This window comes from Sapajus apella, unplaced genomic scaffold, assembly GCF_009761245.1.
Source record: "Sapajus apella isolate SASKATOON/1434 unplaced genomic scaffold, GSC_monkey_1.0 scaffold173, whole genome shotgun sequence".
In the NCBI taxonomy this organism is placed as follows: domain Eukaryota; kingdom Metazoa; phylum Chordata; class Mammalia; order Primates; family Cebidae; genus Sapajus; species Sapajus apella.
This window is the reverse complement of record NW_022437113.1, coordinates 513,883-533,920: the sequence shown is the minus strand read 5'-3', so window position 1 is coordinate 533,920 and position 20,038 is coordinate 513,883. Positions and strand designations below refer to the sequence as shown.

Below are 20,038 nucleotides of genomic sequence, written 5' to 3'. Positions count from 1 at the left end.
TGGGAGGCCGAGGCAAGAGGGTTGTGTGAGCCTAGGAATTTAAGACCAGCCTAGGCAACATAGTGAGACCTCGTCTCTTAACCAAGAAAAACAAAGTAAAGTAGGCTGGGCGCAGTGGCTCAGCACTTTGGGAGGCTGAGGTGGGTGGATCACCTGAGGTCAGGAGTTCAAGACCAGACCGGCCAACATGGTGAAACCCTGTCTCTACTAAAAATACAAAAATTAGCCAGGCATGGTGGTGGGCGTCTGTAATCCCAGCTACTCGGGAGGTTGAGGCAGGAGAATCGCTTGAACCTGGGAGGCAGAGGTTGCAGTGACCTGAGATCAGGCCATTGCACTCCGGTCTGGGTGACAAGGGCAAAACTCCATCTCAAAAACCAAACCAAACCAAAACAAAACCAAACCAAGATAAAGTAGTAAGAGAAGTGGTAAGAGTGACCGGAATAGGGGTAGTCCACAAAGACCTCTTGGGAGAGGAGACACTGGAGGCAATGATTTGCGGCGGCAGCCATGCACGTTGAGCTTGTGAGGACAGCAGGTATAAAGCAGGGGATGAGAGAGGAAGCTGGCAGTTCTGTGCGGGTGAAAGGTGCCTGTGGCCTTGGGCTCGTGGAAGCGGGAGGCGATGGGATTCTAAAGTGTTTGGGTGACGTTTCCAAATACAACCTCTCAGTTTGCCCAATACCTCCACATTGCTGGGGTGGCAAACTTAAGGTTCAGGTGGCATGACCGAGCCAGGGTCACGCGTCCGCGCTGTAGGATACCACGTGTGGGTTAGATCCCAGCCCATAAGGGTCCCGGCCTGGCTTGGTCCCACCTCCCCGGTGACGAGTGCAGACCATGCTTTGCTTGCATGTTTCAGGCAGCGGAGGAGGAGGAAGAGATGGACCTCCCGGAATCGGCCTCAAGGGTCTTCTGCGGCCGCATCCTGAGCATGGTGAACACAGATGACGTCAACGCCATCATCCTGGCCCAGAAGAACATGTGAGTGGTGGCCGGGGGACTTGCGCGTGGGAAGGAATCCACGGGCTCGCCAACATTTTTGTCTTGCCTGCCCCTACCCGGGGCCCACACTGGTGATAAAACGAAGGAAATGAGCAAGTCTGCGGCTGGCTCCAAAGTAAATTCCTTCCCGGCCTGGAGGCGAGGCCTTGGCACAGGAAGCAGGGCTTTGGGGAGGTTTTGCAGCTGTGGATGGCTGGGCGGGGGCCGCAGGGGCTCCTGTCCTAAGGCCTAGGGTAGGGATGGTTGAGGGACCAGGGGGCCATATGTAGGGGGTTTTTTTGGGTTCCTTTTTTTTTTTGAGACAGAGATGCGCACTGGTTGCCCAGGCTGGAGTGAAGTGGCGCCATCTTGGCTCACTATAAACTCCGCCTCCCCGGTTCAAGCGATTCTCCTGCCTCAGCCTCCTGAGTAGCTGGGATTACAGGCGTGTATCATCATGCCCAGCTAATTTTTGTATTTTTAGTAGAGGTGGGGTTTCTCCATGTTGGCCAGGCTGGTCTTGAACTCCTGACCTCAAGTGATCCACCCGCCTCTGCCTTCCAAAGGGCTGGGATTCCAGGCGTGAGCCGCCACACCCGGCCTTTACGCGGGTTTTAAGGAGCTGGTGTGCTGACTTCCTGCGGAAGGAGTGGCCTGCCAGAGCCCACGCTGTGTTTGCGCAATGCCCACATCTCTTGGAGGGGATATAAAGGCCTCTTGTCCTCACTGGGGTTTGGTGCTGTGGCCGCTGAAACCTTGCCCTAATTCAGGCCTGCCCTGTGGGGAAGAAAGGCTGATACCAAGTCCGTCCAGCCCTGGGCCTGTCCAACCCTTTGAATGCGGCCCAACACAAATTTCTAAACTTTCTTAAAACATTACGAGATTTTTTTGTGATTTTTTTTTTCTCTTTCTTTCTTAAACAATCTTTTATTTATTTATTATTTTGAGATGGAGCCTCACTCTTGTTGCCCAGGCTGGAGTGCAATGGTGCAGCCTCGGCTCCCTGCAACCTCCACCTCCCAGGTTCAAGCGACTCTCCTGCCTCAGCCTCCCAAGTAGCTGGGATTACAGGCGTGCGCCACCATGCCCAGCTGATTTTTTGTATTTAGTAGAGACGGGGTTTTACCATATTTGTTAGGCTGGTCTTGAACTCCTGACCTCAGGTGATCCGCCCGCCTCGGCCTCCCAACGTGCTGGGATTACAGGCATGAGCCACCGCGCCCGGCCTTCTTTTTTTTTCTTAGCTCATAAGCTGTCTGTTGTTAGTGTATTTTATGTGTGGCCCAAAACAATTCTTCCAACATGGGCCAGGGAAATGAAAAGACTGGACGCCACTGGGCTGATACAGTCTTGGAGTGGAAGCATAGCCTCCCATAGCTCCGTTTTTGTGTCTCTGAGCCAGAGGCTCTTCCCAGCCTCCATGACACAGCACACACCTGATTTCCTTACCGTTTCTCTGAGGCCCAGAGCGGCTGGCTCTGAGGCTCCACAGTATCTGTCTCTCTCCTGGTTTCTTTCTTTACTTTTTTTTTTAAACAGACTCTCGCTCTGTTGCCCAGACTGGAGTGCAATCTCTGCTCACTGCAACGTCTGCCTCCTGGGTTCAAGTGATTCTCCTGCCTCAGTCTCCTGAGTAGCTGGGATTACAGGCACCTGCCACCATGCCTGGCTGATTTTATTTTTAGTAGAGATGGGGTTTCACCATGTTGGCTAGACCTCAAGTGATTTGCCTGCCTCGACCTCCCAAAGTGCTGGTGTGCTGGTCTCCTGTTTCTTTTTTTTCTTTTTGAGATGGAGTCTCTCACTGTTGCCCAGGCTGTAGTGCAGTGGCATGATCTTGGCTCACTGCAATCTCCACCTCCTGGGTTCAAGCAGTTCTCCCACCTCAGCCTCCCGAGCAGCTGGGACTACAGGTGTGTGCTTGCGCCACCATGCCCAGCTAATTTTTTTGTATTTTTAGTAGAGATGGAGTTTCACCATGTTGGCCAGGATGGTCTCGATCTCCTGACCTCATGATCCGTTTGCCTCGGCCTCCCCAAGTGTTGGGATTATAGGCGTGAGCCACTGAGCCCGGTCTCCTGTTTCTTTAGGTCAGATTCAGACCTGGCTCTGGGGAACTTCCAGACTGAGGGGAGACAAAGCCAGGGACAGACCCTCCTGTCCCTTTGGTGTCAGGGATGGGCCAGAGGAACAACCTGAGGCTAGTGGAGTTAAAGAGAGTATGATTGAAGGAAGAAGTAGACAAAGCTACATGAGAAGGACACACCTGAGTAGGGTTTTGAAAGTTGAATAGGAGTTTGCTAAGTGGCTCAATGAGTAGGTAGAACTCTGCAGGATAAGCGAACAGCCCATGCAAAGGTTGTGAAGCAGGCAAGGGCTTGGCGTGAACAGTCAGTCGGGCCAGGTTGGGCAGGGCCCTGAAGCTGGGCAGAGGAGCTCATGCCCTCTCTCCACCCTCAGGCTGGACCGCTTTGAGAAGACCAATGAGATGCTGCTGAACTTCAATAACCTGTCCAGCGCCCGCCTGCAGCAGATGAGCGAGCGCTTCCTGCACCACACGAGGACCCTGGTAGAGATGAAACGGGACCTGGACAGCATCTTCCGCCGGATCAGGTGGGTGCTCAGCCCCACCCCGGGGCCCCAGCTGACCTCTGCCTCCATCTCCCTATCTGAGCCTCAGTTTCCTTCACATACCAGGGTAAAGGGGAGATTTCTGTTTGTTTTACAAGGCTTCATAGCGCACTTAAGTGTCTGGAACCGTTCCAGCCCTGGGATAAAATCTTGAAGTAAGTTTATTGATTGATTAATTGATTGAGACAGAGTCTTGATCTGTGGACCCAGCTGGAGTACAGTGACGTGATCTTAGCTGACTGCAACCTCTGCCTCCTGGGTTCAAGTGATTCTTGTACCTCAGCCTCTCGAGTAGCTGGAATTACAGGTGTGCCCCACCATGCCCTGCTAATTTCTTTTTTGAGATAGAATCTCTGCTCTGTCGCCAAGGCTGGAGTGCAGTGGCACAATCTCAGCTCATTGCAACCTCCACCTCCTGGGTTCAAGCAGTTCTCCTGCCTCAGCCTCCCAAGTAGTTGGGACTACAGGCGCATGCCGCCACCACGCCCAGCTGATCTTTTGTATTTTAGTAGAGATGGATTTCACTGTGTTGCCCAGGCTGGTCTTGAACTTCTGATCTCAGGCATCCACCTGCCTCCACCTCCCAAAGTGCTGGGATTACTTGTGTGAGCCATTGCGCCCGGCCTAATTTATGTATTTTTTTTAATAGAGAAAGGGTTTTACCATGTTGGCCAGGCTCATCTGTAACTCCTGGCCTCAGGTGATCTATCTACCTCGACTTCCCAAAGTGCTGAGATTAGAGGTGTGAGCCATTACGCCCAACCTCAAAGTTTATTTAGTTTTCAAAAATGTAACATAGTGCTAGACACATAATGAAAAGGCAGGAATGGCTGGGCGCAGTGGCTCATGCCTGTAATCCTAGCACTTTGGGAGGCCAAGGTGGGCGATCATGAGGTCAGGAATTCGAGACCAGCCTGACCAACATAGTGAAACCCCATCTCTACTAAAAATACAAACATTAGCTGGGTGGGGTGGTGCACACCTGTAATCCCAGCTACTTGGGAGGCTGAGGCAGGAGAATTGCTTGAACCTGGGAGGCGGAGGTTTCAGTGAACTGAGATTGCACAACTACACTCCAGCCTGGGCAACAGAGGGGGTCTCCGGCTCAAAAAAAAAAAAAAAAAAAGCTATCTGAGTAGCGGAGGCTGCATATAAGAAGAGGCCCTGCAGGGGCAGCCCCCAGCCAGTGCCTACGCTCAGAACACCGAGACTCTAACTTGTTGGGGGTTGGGGCCTACACTGGGGCTGGAGGCTGGCTGGGGGCGACAGCCAGGGCCGTCGCTGCTAGGCCGAGCACCTAGAGAGAGTGAAGATGTGAGGTGATGAACAGTGTGGGGGTTCTCACTCCCGACTCCCCTTGCCCTCAGCCGGCAGCAGGGGCTCTTGCCGGCACCAGGCCCGGCCTGCTCAGCAGGTTAAGCCCATGTGCCTTCTCTCCCCTGCAGGACGCTGAAAGGGAAACTGGCCCGGCAGCACCCAGAGGCCTTCAGCCGTAAGTGTCGCCAGGGCTCCTGCACCCGAGCACATCGCGGCCTCCGCCGAGGGCGAGCTTCTGGAAGGCCACCTTAGGGGCTGATATTGAGACCAGGCTGTAATGAGCAGTGGGCCTAGGGAGACCTGGGGCGGGGGCGGGGGCGGGGGTGCTGGGTTGGTCCTCTCGGCAGCTTGCAGAGTGGGCGCTAGGACTGGCATCCGTGCCCTGTGGGTAAGCCGCACGGGGGACTGTGGATAAGCAGCATGACAATCCTTGTCCCTGTGGGCACTGTGAGCCCCTATGAGCCTGCCATGAGGTAGGGGCTGTGAGTATCCTCATTTCATGGAGAGGGAAACTGAGGCCCAGAGGGGCAGGACTCGAGTTCCCATCTATCTGGTTAGAGAGCTCACGTGTTCTCTGGGGTACCATTCCATGTTGCCACCACCTTAAAGGGCTCTGCAGGCTGAGCCTTGGTTTACCCATCTGTTGAAAAGGCTGACAGCTCTCCATCCCAGGGTCTCTAGAGCAGCTTACAGAGCAGGGAGCTGGGCTGAGGGGAGGTCAGGACCTGGCCCTGGTAGCACTGAGCCAGGTTCGCCCTCAGGGCTCCTATAGGCCCATCCCCAGAGCCTGTGCCGTGTCCCTTCCTCACCTCACCTCGAGGCTCTTCCCTGCCTGGGCCTCAGTTCCCTCCTCTGTAAAATGGGCTAAGTTGGCAGGGCACGGTGGGTCACGCCTGTAATCCCATCACTTTGGGAGGCTGAGGCAGGGGGATCACCTGAGGTTGGGAGTTTGAGACCAGCCTGACCGACATGGGGAAACCTCGTCTCTATTAAAAATACAAAATTAGCCAGGCATGGTGGCGCACGCCTGTAATCCCAGCTACTCGGGAGGCTGAGGCAGGAGAATTGCTTGAACGTGGGAGGTGGACATTGCGGTGAGCTGAGATGGCGCCACTGCACTCCAGCATGGGTGACAACAGCGAAACTGCATCCTCCCCCCCGCCAAAAAAAAATGGGCCAAGTCATACCCCCATGGGATGGAGGAGCCATCAGGGGTCACACGGACAGTAAGTCCTATGTCACAGTGCTTGGCAAGGCGACAGAACCAACTCTTGGGCCTCCTTCCCCCAGACATCCCAGAGGCATCTTTCCTGGAGGATGAGGATGAAGACCCCATCCCACCCAGCACCACGACCACCATCGCCACCTCAGAGCAGAGCACGGGCTCCTGTGACACCAGCCCTGACACCGTCTCACCCTCCCTGAGCCCCGGCTTCGAGGACCTGTCCCATGTCCGGCCCGGTTCCCCAGCCATCAATGGGCGCAGCCAGACAGATGACGAGGAGATGGGCGAGTAGCCCTGCTGCCTGGTGCCTTGAGGGTCTCAGGGCAGCAGCATACAAGGTGGCAGCAGGTGACCCTGCCTTGTTCTGTCACCCAGGGTGCCTTTGCTGCCCCATTCTGTCACCCAGGGCTCCCAGGGGGACAGGGCTCTCTCGAAGGGTGTGGATTGCTGAGGGAGGTCTTTCATTCTGGCTCCTTCCTTCCTCAGAACAAATCTCCTCTGCAAGACTCCTCTGCCATGCCAGGGCATGCCCATCCCAGCAGGAGTTGCGGGGCTGGGCATGGGAATTTTTCCAGAGCTGAGCCTCACGTTTGCTCTGAATAATGCTTAAAAAGGTTCCCAGAGACCAGAGCCAAATGTCCCCCACCTCTGGTCAGGACCTCCTTGAGGCGCACAAGCACGGTCTCCTGTGAGTTCACCCCCGCTCACCCCTACACCCGCTAACTCTGCTTTTCCTGCCCTTTCCTCTGTAAAAGTATCAAATACTTTCTCCTCGGTATCTCAAGGAGGTTTCTGAGATAGGTCGAAGGCTCAAGACGAAGGCTGGCGGGCCGTCCATTCAGCCCTGAGTGTGCTGAGGCCTGTTTCTGGGAACAGAGGTGTGGAACTTGAGGGCCTCCATGGAGCAAACCGAGCCACTCGGGAAAGAATTTAATGGGATATTTTTGTACCCGATGTTTACAGATGCTGTTGGGAAGTCATCAATAAAAAGACACCATTACTAAAAAGGGAAAAGTACCCCTAGCGGTGGTGGCTTCCTCCATCCTTAGGCCAAGCAACCCAGAAGGTGGGCAAGTGCTGGATGTCGGGCTGGGAACCCTGCTGGAGGGAGGTGCAGACAGTCAGTCACCACAGAGCTAGAAAGAGACCTGGCCCTTTCTTGGAACCCCCCTGGTGGGAGCTGTCACAGCCCAAGTTGCCATCACCAGCTAGGTCTTCCCGCATGTGGCCCTCAGTGCTGACGGTCCTACTGTTCCCACTGTCCTTTCATAATTCCTCCTCCAGAGCTCAACACTCCTCCCGATCAGGAAGCCACACAGGATCCCATTCCACATCAGACACACTCCCAGGGTTACCTCATCTTCTGAGTACTTAGAAATTAAGTTGTTTCGGCCGGGTGTGGTGGTGCATGCCTGTAATTCCAGCACATCGAGAGGCTGAGGCAGGCGGATCACCTGAGGTCAGGAGTTCGAGACCAGCCTGCCCAACATGGTGAAACCCCGACTCTACTAAAAATGCAAAAACTAGCTGGTGTGGTGGTGCACACCTGTAATCCGGAGGCTGAGGCAGGAGAATCACTTGAACCCGGGAGGCAGAGGTTGCAGTGAGCTGAGATCACGTCATTGCACTACAGTCTGGGCAGTAAGAGTGAAACTCCGTCTCAGGAAAAAAAAATGTTCATAAAGTCATCTTCTCAGACATTGGAGGGTATACTTTTGCCTGGTATGGTAGTGCCTGCAAACATTCAAGGAAATAAACAGGTACCCCTGCCAAGCCTACAGGTAACTTCTCATTGCTCCCATGTTCTCTACACTCAGACTTCTCTTTTTTTTGAGACAGCATCTCTGTTACCCAGGCTGGATTGCAGTGGCCCGATCATGGCTCACTGCAAACTCAAACCCCTGTGTTCAGGCACTCCTCCCGCCTCCCAAGTAGCTGAGACTACAGGTGTGTGCCACCACACCTGGATAAATTTTAAAAACGGGGTTTTTTTTTTTTTTTTTATAGACAGGGTGTCGCGATGTGTTTTCTAGGCTGGTCTTGAATTACTGGCCTCAAGTAATCCTCCCTCCTTGACCTCCCAAAGTGCTGGGATTACAAGTGTGAGCCACTGAACTTGCCCTGGCACTTTTTTTTTTTTTGAGACGGAGTCTCCAGGCTGGAGTGCAGTGGTGCGATCTCAGCTCACTGCAACCTCCACCTCCCGGGTTCAAGCTATTCTCTTGCCTCAGCCTCCCCAGTAGCTGGGAACCACAGGCGCACGCCACCACACCCAGCTAATTTTTCTATTTTTAGTAGAGACGAGGTTTCACCATATTGGGCCAGGCTGGTCTTGGACTCCTGACAGGTGATCCACCCGCCTCGGCCTCCCAAAGTGTTGGGATTACAGGCGTGAGCCACCGCACCCAGGCCGCCGCGGCACTCTTTAACCACCCACAAATCTGGATCCTACATGGAAAAGAGACCCTCAGTCCCACCTGGCACCTTTTGCCAGGCACCACCACCTTTCCTGGCGAATGCGGTTGTCCCATTTGCTCTCCCTTCTGCTGTCCTGAAATCCATCGTACACTGCGGCCGAGAGCTTTCTAATAACCGATTCCGGGTGTTAGGTCCCTTCCCAGCCCCAACTCCTGCGTCCTGGACCCGCAGCCCTCTGCCTTATGCCTTTGCTTTAGCGGAAAACATTCTCCTCTACTCCGTTCAAGTACTCGCTGAGGGTCTGCCAACCGCCAGCGTTTGTCAGTGGCTCAGAGGCAGCGGGTACAAACACCTGGAGAGGTGCGATAGTCTCCTCACGTGACTCGGCGGGCGGGGCCCATACCCAAAAGCTTGCGTGAGACGCTCACCCACGTGCGCTGCGGATTCGTTTGCCAGCATCCAAGATGGCGGCAGGGCGGGACCTGAAGCGCGGCGCGGATTGTGACGCAGGCGCCCAGCGTGCTCCGCGCGCAAGCGCTTTCGGCGGCGATTCGGCGGTTTCCGGTTCCGCCGTCCTCTTTTTCTTCAGCGAGGCGGCAGAGTTGGTTGGTGGCGGCGGTCGTGTGGTTTCGCGCCGGGCTGAGGTCGGGTGGTGGGGCTGCAGGAGACGGCAGGGGGCTGGGCGGCAGAAGAGGCGGCCTTGAGCCGGCTCATGGAGGCCAGTCTCGGCGGGGTGGTCGGGCAGGGCGCTCGAGGCCGCGGCTCCGAGCCCAGGCCGGGGCCCAGGAGGCGAGCGTCGCTTTGGAGAGGAGCCTGCCGGCTCTGCCTGCCTGAGTGACCCCACGAGGCCTCGGGCGGGAACGGGTCTTCGGGACCGGTCCGTGTTAATGAGAGGGGGTTATTGAGCTTGTAGCTTTAACTCTCGCGGTCACTGCGTCAATTCCTTTAGAAATACTAAATTTCTCTAGCCGAGTGTTCGTAGCTGGCTCCATTACGACGTCTGTAAGGAGGGGCTGGTGGTAGCGACTGTCTTTTAGCTCTGTCGCCCAGGCTCGAATGCACTGGTGTGATCTCGGCTCACTGCAGCCTCCACCTCCCGGGCTCAAGCGATTCTCCTGCCTCAGCCTCCCGAGTAGCTGGGATTACAGGCGCCTGCCACCACACGCAGCTGTTTTTTTTTGTGTTTTTAGTAGATACTGGGTTTCACCATGGTGGCCAGGCTGGTCTTGAACTCCTGAATTCAAGTGATATGTCTGCCTCGGCCTCCCAAAGTGCTTGGATTACAGGCGTAAGCCACCACGCCTGGCGGATTTTTTTTTTTTTTTTTTTAAGTTAACTTTGGGCCGAGTGCGATGGCTCATGCCTGTAATCCCAGCACTTTGGGAGGGCGAGGCAGGTGATCACCCGAGGTTGGGAGGGAGTTCGAGACCAGCTTGATTAACATGGTGAAACACCGTCTCTACTAAAAATATAAAAGTAGCTGGGCGTGGTGGCGCATGCCTGTAATCCCAGCTCCTCGGGAGGCTGAGGCAGGAGAATCACTGGAACCCGGGAGGCAGTGGTCGCGGTGAGCTGAGATCGCACTACTGCACTTCATTCAGCCTGGGCAACGAGAACAAAACTCCGCCTCAAAAAAAGTCAACTTTTATATGTAAACACTGGTTGGCGTGTGGTTGGTAGATATAAGTGATGTTTGTGGTCTGGAGTAAAGGCAAGAAGCGGGGTCTGGAGACGAAACTGAGAGTGTTGGGTGCCTCAGCTTGCAGTTAGAGGGGAGAGGGGATGCGACAGGAAGGCATGTGTGTTGTAGGGGATGGCTTCCCATCCAGGATGGCAGCAGGAGCCCCGGCGAAGGAGACCAGGACCTTGCTGTGTTGGAGAGGATGGGACCGGGCTCAGGGAAGTTGTATCTGATGGTGCCAAAGGGAACTTAATCCGGAGATAATGATGAATCCTTCCCCTGCTAAGCCTAAGGAGAATAACCAGTCTGTGTTCCTGGAGAGCACCCATGCAGTCAGTAGGATGGAGGACGTGTGGCCTTTAGTTCCAGGACATGTTTAGGCTGCAGGCCAGGGTGTGTGGGAAGCCTAACAGGGCCAGGCTTGGAGGAGTGAAAGGAAGACAGGTACTGGGGCAGGACCAGTTGGGGTCAGTGCAGGCACAGGGATAGGATAGCATCTGGGATGTAGGTGCCTGAGCTTGCATCACCCCGGCATGCATTGTTCATCCGTCTATCCTGCCTCCCTTCAGCAGACGCAGAGATGCAGATTTTTGTGAAGACCCTCACGGGCAAGACCATCACCCTTGAGGTCGAGCCCAGTGACACCATTGAGAATGTTAAAGCCAAAATTCAAGACAAGGAGGGTGAGTGGGACTGGGTGTGGGGGCTCTGGCTATGGACTGGGAGTCCCTCTCTGTCCGGGAGTCCCTTCTGTGTGGGTTGGTGCTGGCTTTAGACAGACTTCAGTTTTTCCGTTGCTTCTCCATGTGATCTGAAGAATGTTATCTCTACCTCAGTTTGTGTTTTGAGAGACTGAGGGTAGTGCTGGAGCTCCCCTGCATGGGTACACTGCCAGTAATGTGCTCCACAGAGCCTCTAAGTGAGCCTCTCTCCCCTTCAGGTATCCCACCTGACCAGCAGCGTCTGATATTTGCCGGTAAACAGCTGGAGGATGGCCGCACGCTCTCAGACTACAACATCCAGAAAGGTACCAGGGTTGGGGTTGCTGAGCAGGGACCCGAGATCCTCAGGTCCTAGGAAAGGAGCATTGATGGCCTCAATCAGGGGCTGGGGAAGCAGTTCAGATGACTTGTGTTTTGTTTAAAACAATGGGACTGGGTGCAGTGGCTCACGCCTGTGATCCCAGCACTTTGGGAGGGTGAGGTGGGTGGATCACTTGAGGTCAGAATTTTAAGACAAGACTGGTCAACGTGGTGAAACCCTGTCTCTATTAAAAATAACAAAACTCGGCTGGGCATGGTGGCTCAGGCCTGTAATCCCAGCACTTTGGGAGGCCGAGGTGGATGGATCATGAGGTCAAGAGATCAAGACCATCCTGGCCAACATGGTGAAAATAAAAGTACAGAAATTAGCCGGGCGTGGTGGCGTGTGCCTGTAATTCCAGCTACTCCAGGGGCTGAGGCAGGAGAATCGTTTGAACCCAAGAGACCGAGGTTGCAGTGAACTGAGATTGCACCACTGCACTCCAGCGTGGTGACAGAGTGAGATCAGTTTAAAAAAAAAAAAAAAAAAAAAAAAATTAGCCGGGCATGGTGGTGTGCTTCTGTAATCCCAGCTACTTGGGAGGCTAAGGCCTGAGAATTACTTGAACCTAGGAGGCAGAGGTTGCAGTGAGCAGAGATCAGCGCCATTGCATTCCAGTCTGGATTACAGATTGAGACTCCGTCTCCAAAAAATAATAATAATGGAAAATTTTTTATCACTGTAATAAAGAAATTAGTGTCACTTGTAGAGACGGGATTTCACCATCTTGACCAGTTTGGACTTGAAATCCTGACCTTATGATCCACCTACCTCAGTCTCCCAAAAGTGTCTTTTTTTTTTTTTGAGGCAGTCTCACTCTCGCCCAGGCTGGAGTGCAGTGGCGTGATCTCGGTTCACTGCAACCTCTGCCTCCCGGGTTCAAGTGATTCTCCTCTCTCAGCCTCCCAAATAGCTGGTACTACAGGAGCCTGACCCCATGCCTGGTTAGTTTTTTTTTTTGTAGTTTTAGTAGAGATTTGGTTTCACCATGTTGGCCAGGCTGGTCTCAAACTCCTGACCTCATAATCCGCCTGCCTCAGTCTCCAAAAGTGCTAGGATTACAGGCGTGAGCCACTGTGCCTGGCCTAGACTTCAGTGTTTTACCTTACCTGCACCACTTAGAAATTGGCTTCCATGATAGAAAACCCAGATGGATGCCTCAGTTGGCATGTGTCAGTCTCAGACTCCCCCAGGGCTTGTGGTCAGTGCTGGGATGGAGGTTCTGTGGGGCAGGCCTGACTGGGACAGTGTATCTTCCACACGTAGAACACTCTGGGGACCTCGACTTGGTGTCCCCATCACACTTGAGAAAGCCCCAGACTGTAGTAGGGCCCTGGAGGCCTGCCCTGTGACTGAGGAGCCAAGCCAAGGCTGGGCTCAGTCAGGCAGTTGCCGTCCCTCTGGCTGTCTCCTGCAGAGTCCACCCTGCACCTGGTGCTGCGCCTGCGAGGTGGCATTATTGAGCCTTCCCTCCGCCAGCTTGCCCAGAAATACAACTGCGACAAGATGATCTGCCGCAAGTATGCGTGCTTCAGTGCCTGGGGGCTGGGAGGGCTGCTGGGTCGGGGTGTGCCCTCACCTGCCGCTCCTGTTCCTACACAGGTGCTATGCTCGCCTGCACCCCCGTGCTGTCAACTGCCGCAAGAAGAAGTGTGGCCACACCAACAACCTGCGCCCCAAGAAGAAGGTCAAATAAGCCTCTTCCTTCCTGGAAGGGCAGCCTCCTGCCCAGGCCCCATGACCCTGGAGCCTCAATAAAGTGTCCCTTTGGTTGACTGGAGCAGCAACTGGTGTCCTCATGGCTGGTCTGTCCAGGGAGGTGGCTGGAGAGTGGGCATCTCCCTTAGGGACTCTAATCAGCACTCCATTCTGTGCCACCCATGGAGTCCTCTGTCCTAGATTCTGTCACACTGGCAGTGGTCCTTGCCCTATGCTCCTGACTCTGGATTTGGCATCTGTAAAATTGGAGTAAAAACCTCAGTCCTGTGATTGGTGAGACTGAGGTTTTTACTGACGGATCCCAGTTTTATCATAGCTGAGATCCGTCAGGCACTTTGAGATGTCCTTCAGGCCTAGGCCCTGAAGAGTCTAGGTGTGGGGAGACAGGTAGAAAGTACACCCAATGATGTAGAACGCTGGCTCTCAAATTCTTTTTAGAAATGGGGTCTCACTGTGTTGTCCAGGCTAGTCTTGAACTTCTGGCCTCAAGCCATCCTCCCACCACAGTCCCTCAAAGTGTTGGGATCACTGGCAAGAACTACCATGCCCAACCCAGTTCCCAGTTTTGAGCCTGAAGCTAGGACATCAATCTTGGTCTGCAGTCAAATGGTCTGCCCCTGAGTGGTAACCTCCTATGATACCACTCTTAAGAAGGGCGATCCTTGGTGTTTTTCCCTTAAAGTCACCCAGGCTGGAGTGCAGTGCTGTGGTCATGGCTCACTGTATCCTGGAACTCAAGTTATCCTCTCTCTTGCCTCCCAAGTAACTAGGACACAGGTGTGTATGTACAACAATCCCCGGGTAAATGCTTTGGTGTGTGTTTTTGAGACAGTCTCACTTTGTTGTCTAGGCTGGAGTTCAGTGGCTTGGTCTTTGCTCGTTACAACCTCTGCCTCCTGGGTTCAAGTGATTGTCTTGCATCAGCCTCCTGAGTAGCTGGGACTACAGGTGCATGCCACCACTCCCAGCTAACTTGTGGAGACGGGGTTTTGCCATGTTGGCCAGGCTGGTCTTGAACTCCTGACCTCAGGTGATCCACCTGCCTCGGGCTTCCAAAGTGTTGAGATTACAGTTGTGAGCCACTGTGTTTGGCCTTACTACCCTTTTTTTTTTTTTTTTTTTTTTTTAAGGGGGGGGGGGGCGGAGTTTTTTTTTTTTTTTTTTTAAATAAGAGTATCTCGCTATATTCCCCAGGAGGATGGTTTTGGACTAGGCTCACGTGGTCCTGCCTCAGGCTCCCGAAGTACTGGGATTATAAGGCCGTCTTACTGGGCCCCTGTTTAGTTTTGATGAAGGTTCAATGTCGGTGAGCCAGCGCATGGCCAATGGTGGATCCTAACGGCGTAGTCCCTTCCCCTTATAGGCTGGTGTCTGTCACCTATAGCTGAGCTGGTCCCTCTTCACTAGGTCATCCCACCACCATCTTCCTTCTCTCCCTGAGGAAGCTTTCCAAAGTTCAATCTAGGCCTTGTGTCCCTCCAGCAGAAAGCACCAAGGCCTTGTATTTACTTGAAGTCGTGCTGGCCCCTCCGGTGCCCCAAGCTCAGAGCTATTACACAAGACACCCAATTCAACTCTTGGCCATTGACACGGTCCCTGTCACTGAATCTTGTCTTCACTCCTGTGATTTTCTGAAGAACCAATGAATCTGTTAATGTCAGTGGAGTTCAGCCACAGCACTTTTTTTGAGGCAGTCACTTGTGGCTGTGGCTGGAATGCAGTGGCACAGTTATAGGTCATGGCAACCCCCCACTCCCTGGGCTCAAGCAAGCCTCCCACCTCAGCCTCTGGAGTAGCTGGGACTATAGGCGGGAGCCACCATGCCAGGCTAATCTTATGTAGAGATCGGGCCTCCTTAGGTTGCCAGGCTTACTTAATGCGCCTCTGCATTCCAGCCACAGCCATTGAGATGGAGTTTCGCTCTTGTTACCCAGGCTGGAGTGCAATGGCGCGATCTCGGCTCACCGCAACCTCCGCCTCCTGGGTTCAGGCAATTCTCCTGCCTCAACCTCCTGAGTAGCTGGGATTACAGGCACGCGCCACCATGCCCAGCTGAATTTTTGTATTTGTAGTAGAGACGGGGTTTCACCATGTTGACCAGGATGGTCTCGATCTCTTGACCTCGTGATCCACCCGCCTCGGCCTCCCAAAGTGCTGGGATTACAGGCTTGAGCCACCGCGCCCGGCTTTTTTTTCTTTTTTATAAAGATGGGGTTTCAGCATGATGGCTAGGCTAGTCTTGAACTCGTGACCTCAGGTGATCCACCCACCTTGGCCTCCCAAAGTGCTAGGATTTACAGGTGTGAGCCACCACGCCTGGCCTTTTTTTCTTTTTTTGAGATGGAGTCAGCTCTGTCACCCAGGCTGGAGTACAGCGGCGTGATCTCAGCTCACTGCAACCTCTGCCTCCCGGGTTCAAGTAAGTCTACTGCCTCAGCCTTGCAAGTAGCTGGGATGATAGACGTCCGTCGTGATGCCCAGCTAATTTTTGTATTTTTAGTAGAGATGGGGTTTTGCAATGTTGGCCAGGCTGGTCTGGAACTCCCGACCTCCGGAGATCCACCTGCCTAGGCCTCTCAGAGTGCTGGGATTACAGCCGTGAGCCACCGCGCCCGGCCCTACTTCACTCTGTTGAACGTCAAAACTCACGCTCAATACTTGTTTCACTTCGAAGTCCGTGTTGAGAAACATACATAGAAACGAACTCAAGGCTGACAGCTGTGCTGTATTCCGAACTGCACATTCAAGGAAAAACAGGATCACAGGCGGGTGCTGGCCAGGAACTAGAAGGGTGGGTGAAGGATGCAGGGCTTGCTTGGGCGGCCCGCGGTCTTGGCTCCCCCTTCTTCCCCGGGGTCTCGTGGTTGGCCGGCCGCAGGGTGGCGATCCGTGGACCTCCCGGCCTGTAGGGGGCGTCGGGTGCAGCGGAAGGGCCTGCTCCGGAGCCTGGTCAGGGCTGCGCAGTCATGATCACCGAGGCGGCGGCGGAGCCCGTGGTACCTGCGGTGCCTGCTGCTGAGGCGGCCACCGAAGCTCCGGGACGCGAGGACCCGGCGTGGCCCTGGGTGAGCCCAGGCCCGAGCGGGAACGGGCGAGGGGCGGGCGGCGCACACCCAGGGGCGCCGGCTTCATGCCCCAGCCGTGCCCCCCTCCCCGCAGAAAGACGCCCCGATCCAGACGCTGGTGCAGCGCATCCACCAGCTGCAGGCTGAGCGCGCGCAGGGCTTCCGCCGACTGGAGGAGTGAGTGCGGGCTCTGGGGGCGCAGGGTTCAGTCCCCGGCCCGCTCTGGGCGTGGACGTGGTCTCGGCCGTGTCTGGAGGAGGAGCTGGATCCTCGCGCGGCTGCCCACTTAGATGGGGTGGGGATTTCGGGGCACCAGGTCCTCACCTTCACAAGAAACGCCCCACAGCACGTTCGCACTGCCCGCCGACCCACTCCTCGTGGCTTCTCTCTCCTCCCCAAGAGCAGGGTGGGCCTGTCTCGGGTTCCCTTGCGGGAGTCAGGAAGCGTCTTCCCTGCCAGTTCTCCCCGCTGGGGTCCGGGAGGTTAGCGTGGGTGCAGGGCCTGAGAGCCTGGGGGCGCGGCCTCAGGGTCCTCACCTGCCGCAGAGGCCACCGCCACTACCTGCGCAGCAGCCCGGATTACGACTTCGCGCGCTACCGGAGCACAGTGCACGAGGTGACCCAGGCTTTCGCCGCCGCCTCGCGGGAGGTGCTGGCGGTGGAAGCAGAGCTGGCCGGGCCTCGGAGGCAGCCGCTGCTCGCCAGCCACGTGCGCAGCCTACAGCAGTTGGAGCAGACTCGGCTGGGCACGGTGAGGCCACCACCCCTTCCCCACAGTGTCTCTAGGACCCTGGCTGGTTCCGCTCATGGCGCACCCCTGTCTGGGGAATTGGGGGTGGTCCCAGTATCCCACGCGGAGACCTCACCCCTTCCTGTCCCACCTCAGTCTTCTATTAAGGCTTCACTTTGGGGATTCTCGGGCCTTGCCCTCTGCTGTTCATCCCCAATTTTTTTCCCAAGTTTTCTCCTTATTCCCAGAGTACTCCCACTTTCTCCCAGCCCCGCCTAAATGCTATCCCCAGCAATGCTCCACCCACTCTGGTTGTTCTGCGTCTCGGGTCCTGTCCTCAATGTCCCGTAGATACTGGCGAGGGGGTTCCCAGCCCACGCCGCCTCCGTATTATCACTCCATCACGGCTTTAGTTCTTGGCTTATTTCTCTCTTTGGCTCCAACTACTCAGCCTTGCAACTCTGTGTGTTTGGGGGGGCGGGCATCATATCTACGCAGAACCACGCCCACATCAAGCTCTACACTGGAATTCCTAGGCCACACCCCCTGGAGCGACCCTTCTCAGCCTTTTTGGCCTTTTTCTTTTTCTCTTTTATTTTTGAGACAGGGTCTCAGTCTCTTGCCCAGGCTAGAGTGCAATGGCTTGATTTCGGCTCAGTGCAACCTCCACCTCCCGGGTTCAAGCGATTCTCCCGCCCCAGCTTCCTGAGTGGCTGGGATTACAGCTGTGTGATGCCACCCCCGGCTAATTTTTTTTTTTTTTTTTTTTTTTTTTTTTTGAGACGGAGTCTTGCTCTGTCATCCAGGCTGGAGTGCAGTGGCGTGATCTCGGCTCACCGCAACCTCTGCCTCCCAGGTTCAAGTGCTTCTCCTGCCTCAGCCTCCTGAGTAGCTGGGATTACAGTCGCCCACCACCACGTCCGGCTAATTTTTGTATTTGTAGTAGAGACAGGGTTTCATCATGTTGTTCAGGATGGTCTCGAATTCCTGACCTCATGATCCGCCCACCTCGGCCTCCCAAAGTGCTGGGATTACAGGCGTAAGCCACCGGCCCATTTTTGTATTTTTTTAAGTAGAGACAGCATTTTGCCATATGGGCCAGGCTGGTCTCGAACTCAGGGTCTCAAGTGATCCACCCTCCTTGGTTTCCCAGTGTGCTGGGGTTTCAGGCGTGAGCCACTGTGTCTAGCCTGTTTGGCCTACTTTTATCCTGGGATTATAATAACACCCTGTCCCGTCCCTGGGACCATGAGGCCCAGCCTAACCTACCCCTACCACCAATGGAAATGTCACTGCTGTTCCCAGGCCACACCTGCATGCCCGCTCTGCCCTGCCCACTGTCTCCCTTTGGCAGAGCCCCTGTATACTGAAGCTGACCTTCCTACACAAAGCACTGCCCCTTGTGGCTCTACCCAGGCACTGCCTTTCTGGGTGCCTCTGTCTTTTCCTGAACAGCGTGGGAGGGCAGGGGGTGACTTCTGCCAGTGGAGACATCCTCCGAGTTGCCCACTCTCCCACCAGGTGGCCCTGCTGCAGCTGATGGAGACACCAGAGGTGGTGGAGCAGAAGGACGCGGCACAGATGCACCAGCTGAAAATGAAGTGAGCGCTGCTGCCCAGGCTGCCTGGCACGTGCACTGGCAGGCATTCGCACCAGGGTTGGCATGGTCAGACCCTGCCAGCAGAGGGACCCTCTGCCTGTGCACAGTGGTGTTCTCATCTGGTGGCCCCCCAGATGTACACATTCCCCAGAGGGCACAGCTGTGAAATTTCACATCAGTTTTGCTGTGCATTGCCAGGACCCTGCTGTATACCTTGACAAATGCCAATCCTGCACACGTGGCTGTCAGTTGGAGCTTGGACATTGTCGCCCATGCCCCACCAGGCACACGCCTTCGCATGCCTGTCCTCAGCCCCCAAGCACACACATATCTGACAGAGTCATGCTTCATGACTTCCTGATGGTACACACCCCACCAAGATGGCCTTCTCTTTTTTTTTTTTTTTTTTGAGACTGGGTCTCGCTCTATTGCCCTGGCTGGAGTGCAGTGGCACGATCTCGGCTCACTGCAATCTCCGCCTCCCGGGTTCAAGCAAGTCTCCTGCCTCAGCCTCCTGAGTAGCTGGGATTACAGGTGCTCACCACCACTTTCGGCTAATTTTTTTTTTTTTTTTTTTTTTTTTGTATTTTTAGTAGAGACGGGGTTTCACCATGTTGACCAGGATGGTCTCTATCTGTTGACCTCGTGATCCACCCGCCTCGGCCTCCCAAAGTGCTGGGATTACAGGCTTGAGCCACCGCGCCCGGCTAGGCTAATTTTTGTATTTTTAGTAGAGATGGGGTTTCATCATGTTGGTCAGGCTGGTCTCAAACTCCTGACCTTGTGATCTGCCCGCTTCAGTTTCCCAAAGTGCTGGGATTACAGGCGTGAGCACCGCGCCGGGCCCTTCTTTTCTTTTTTTTTTTTGAGACACAGTCTCACTGTTGCTCAGGCTGGAGTGCAGTAGTGTGATCTCGGCTCACTGCAACCTCCACCTCCCGTTCCGGTTTAAGCGATTCTCCTGCTTCAGCCTCCCAAGTAAGTCGGATTATAGATACCTGCCACCACGCCCGGCTAATTCTTCTATTTTTAGTAGACAGGCTTTCGCCATCTTGGCCAGGCTGGTTTGAAGTCCTGACCTCAGGTGATCTGTCTGCCTTGGCTTCCTAAAGTGCTGGGATTACAGGCGTGAGCCACTGCACCCAGCCAAGATGGCCTTTCCTCTCAGCCCACTCTGACCTATGGGATCACCCCTTCTCCCAAGCACCTACGTGGCTCCTCCTGCTTCTAGTGCTGCCTGGAGGTCTGGCGGCGGGCAGGAGGGCCCGGGGCTCACCACAGCCACAGCCCTCCTGGAGCTTCGAGGCAGCAGCTCATTCGCCCCATCTGGGTTTTATTTACAGTTCCCATCCGCTCTTGTAGGGTAATTAAAACCATGGAGGCGATCAGCGAGGTTCTCCAGGATCTCAGGTTTGATGCGGAATCTGCCGAGTGATGGAGGCTCCCCAGGGACGGAGGGAGATGGGAAACGGGGCGGATGGCGCCCAGCCCAGCCCTGACTGCCAGCTGGCTGGGGTCGTGCCCCACTGCGCTGCTGACCTTCCTGCATTTTAGACACCTCCCACAATAAAGAGTTCTTCCTCTCC

General features: G+C 55.0%; 3 protein-coding genes across 8 annotated transcripts in view; all 3 read left to right on the top strand.

Moving 5' to 3' along the window:
* Positions 1 to 7,174, top strand: part of KXD1 (KxDL motif containing 1) — an 11,896-nt gene extending 4,722 nt beyond the window's left edge. The window contains exons 2-5 of the mRNA XM_032267908.1: positions 863 to 984; positions 3,445 to 3,597; positions 5,061 to 5,107; positions 6,223 to 7,174. Of these exons, the coding sequence (XP_032123799.1) occupies positions 884 to 984; positions 3,445 to 3,597; positions 5,061 to 5,107; positions 6,223 to 6,449 (528 nt within the window). The 5' untranslated portion in view covers positions 863 to 883 and the 3' untranslated portion in view covers positions 6,450 to 7,174. The remainder of the gene's footprint in view (positions 1 to 862; positions 985 to 3,444; positions 3,598 to 5,060; positions 5,108 to 6,222) is intronic.
* Positions 1 to 13,126, top strand: part of UBA52 (ubiquitin A-52 residue ribosomal protein fusion product 1) — a 13,921-nt gene extending 795 nt beyond the window's left edge. The window contains exons 1-5 of one of the 6 annotated variants that reach the window (XM_032267910.1): positions 9,062 to 9,180; positions 10,826 to 10,939; positions 11,197 to 11,283; positions 12,757 to 12,859; positions 12,942 to 13,126. In XM_032267910.1, coding sequence (XP_032123801.1) covers positions 10,837 to 10,939; positions 11,197 to 11,283; positions 12,757 to 12,859; positions 12,942 to 13,035 — 387 coding nt within the window. In that variant the 5' untranslated portion in view covers positions 9,062 to 9,180; positions 10,826 to 10,836 and the 3' untranslated portion in view covers positions 13,036 to 13,126. Of the gene's footprint in view, positions 1 to 9,061; positions 9,220 to 10,825; positions 10,940 to 11,196; positions 11,284 to 12,756; positions 12,860 to 12,941 lie in introns of those variants that run through there. The other 5 variants (XM_032267913.1, XM_032267911.1, XM_032267914.1 and 2 more) reach the window with 5 other exon arrangements.
* A 2,798-nt stretch (positions 13,127 to 15,924) lies between these two features.
* Positions 15,925 to 20,036, top strand: REX1BD (required for excision 1-B domain containing). The gene is made up of 5 exons (XM_032267907.1): positions 15,925 to 16,123; positions 16,218 to 16,300; positions 16,669 to 16,873; positions 18,374 to 18,453; positions 19,815 to 20,036. The coding sequence occupies exons 1-5, from the start codon at positions 16,025 to 16,027 to the stop codon at positions 19,885 to 19,887; spliced, it is 540 nt and encodes a 179-aa protein (XP_032123798.1). The 5' UTR covers positions 15,925 to 16,024; the 3' UTR covers positions 19,888 to 20,036.
* The last annotated feature ends 2 nt before the right edge of the window (positions 20,037 to 20,038 follow it).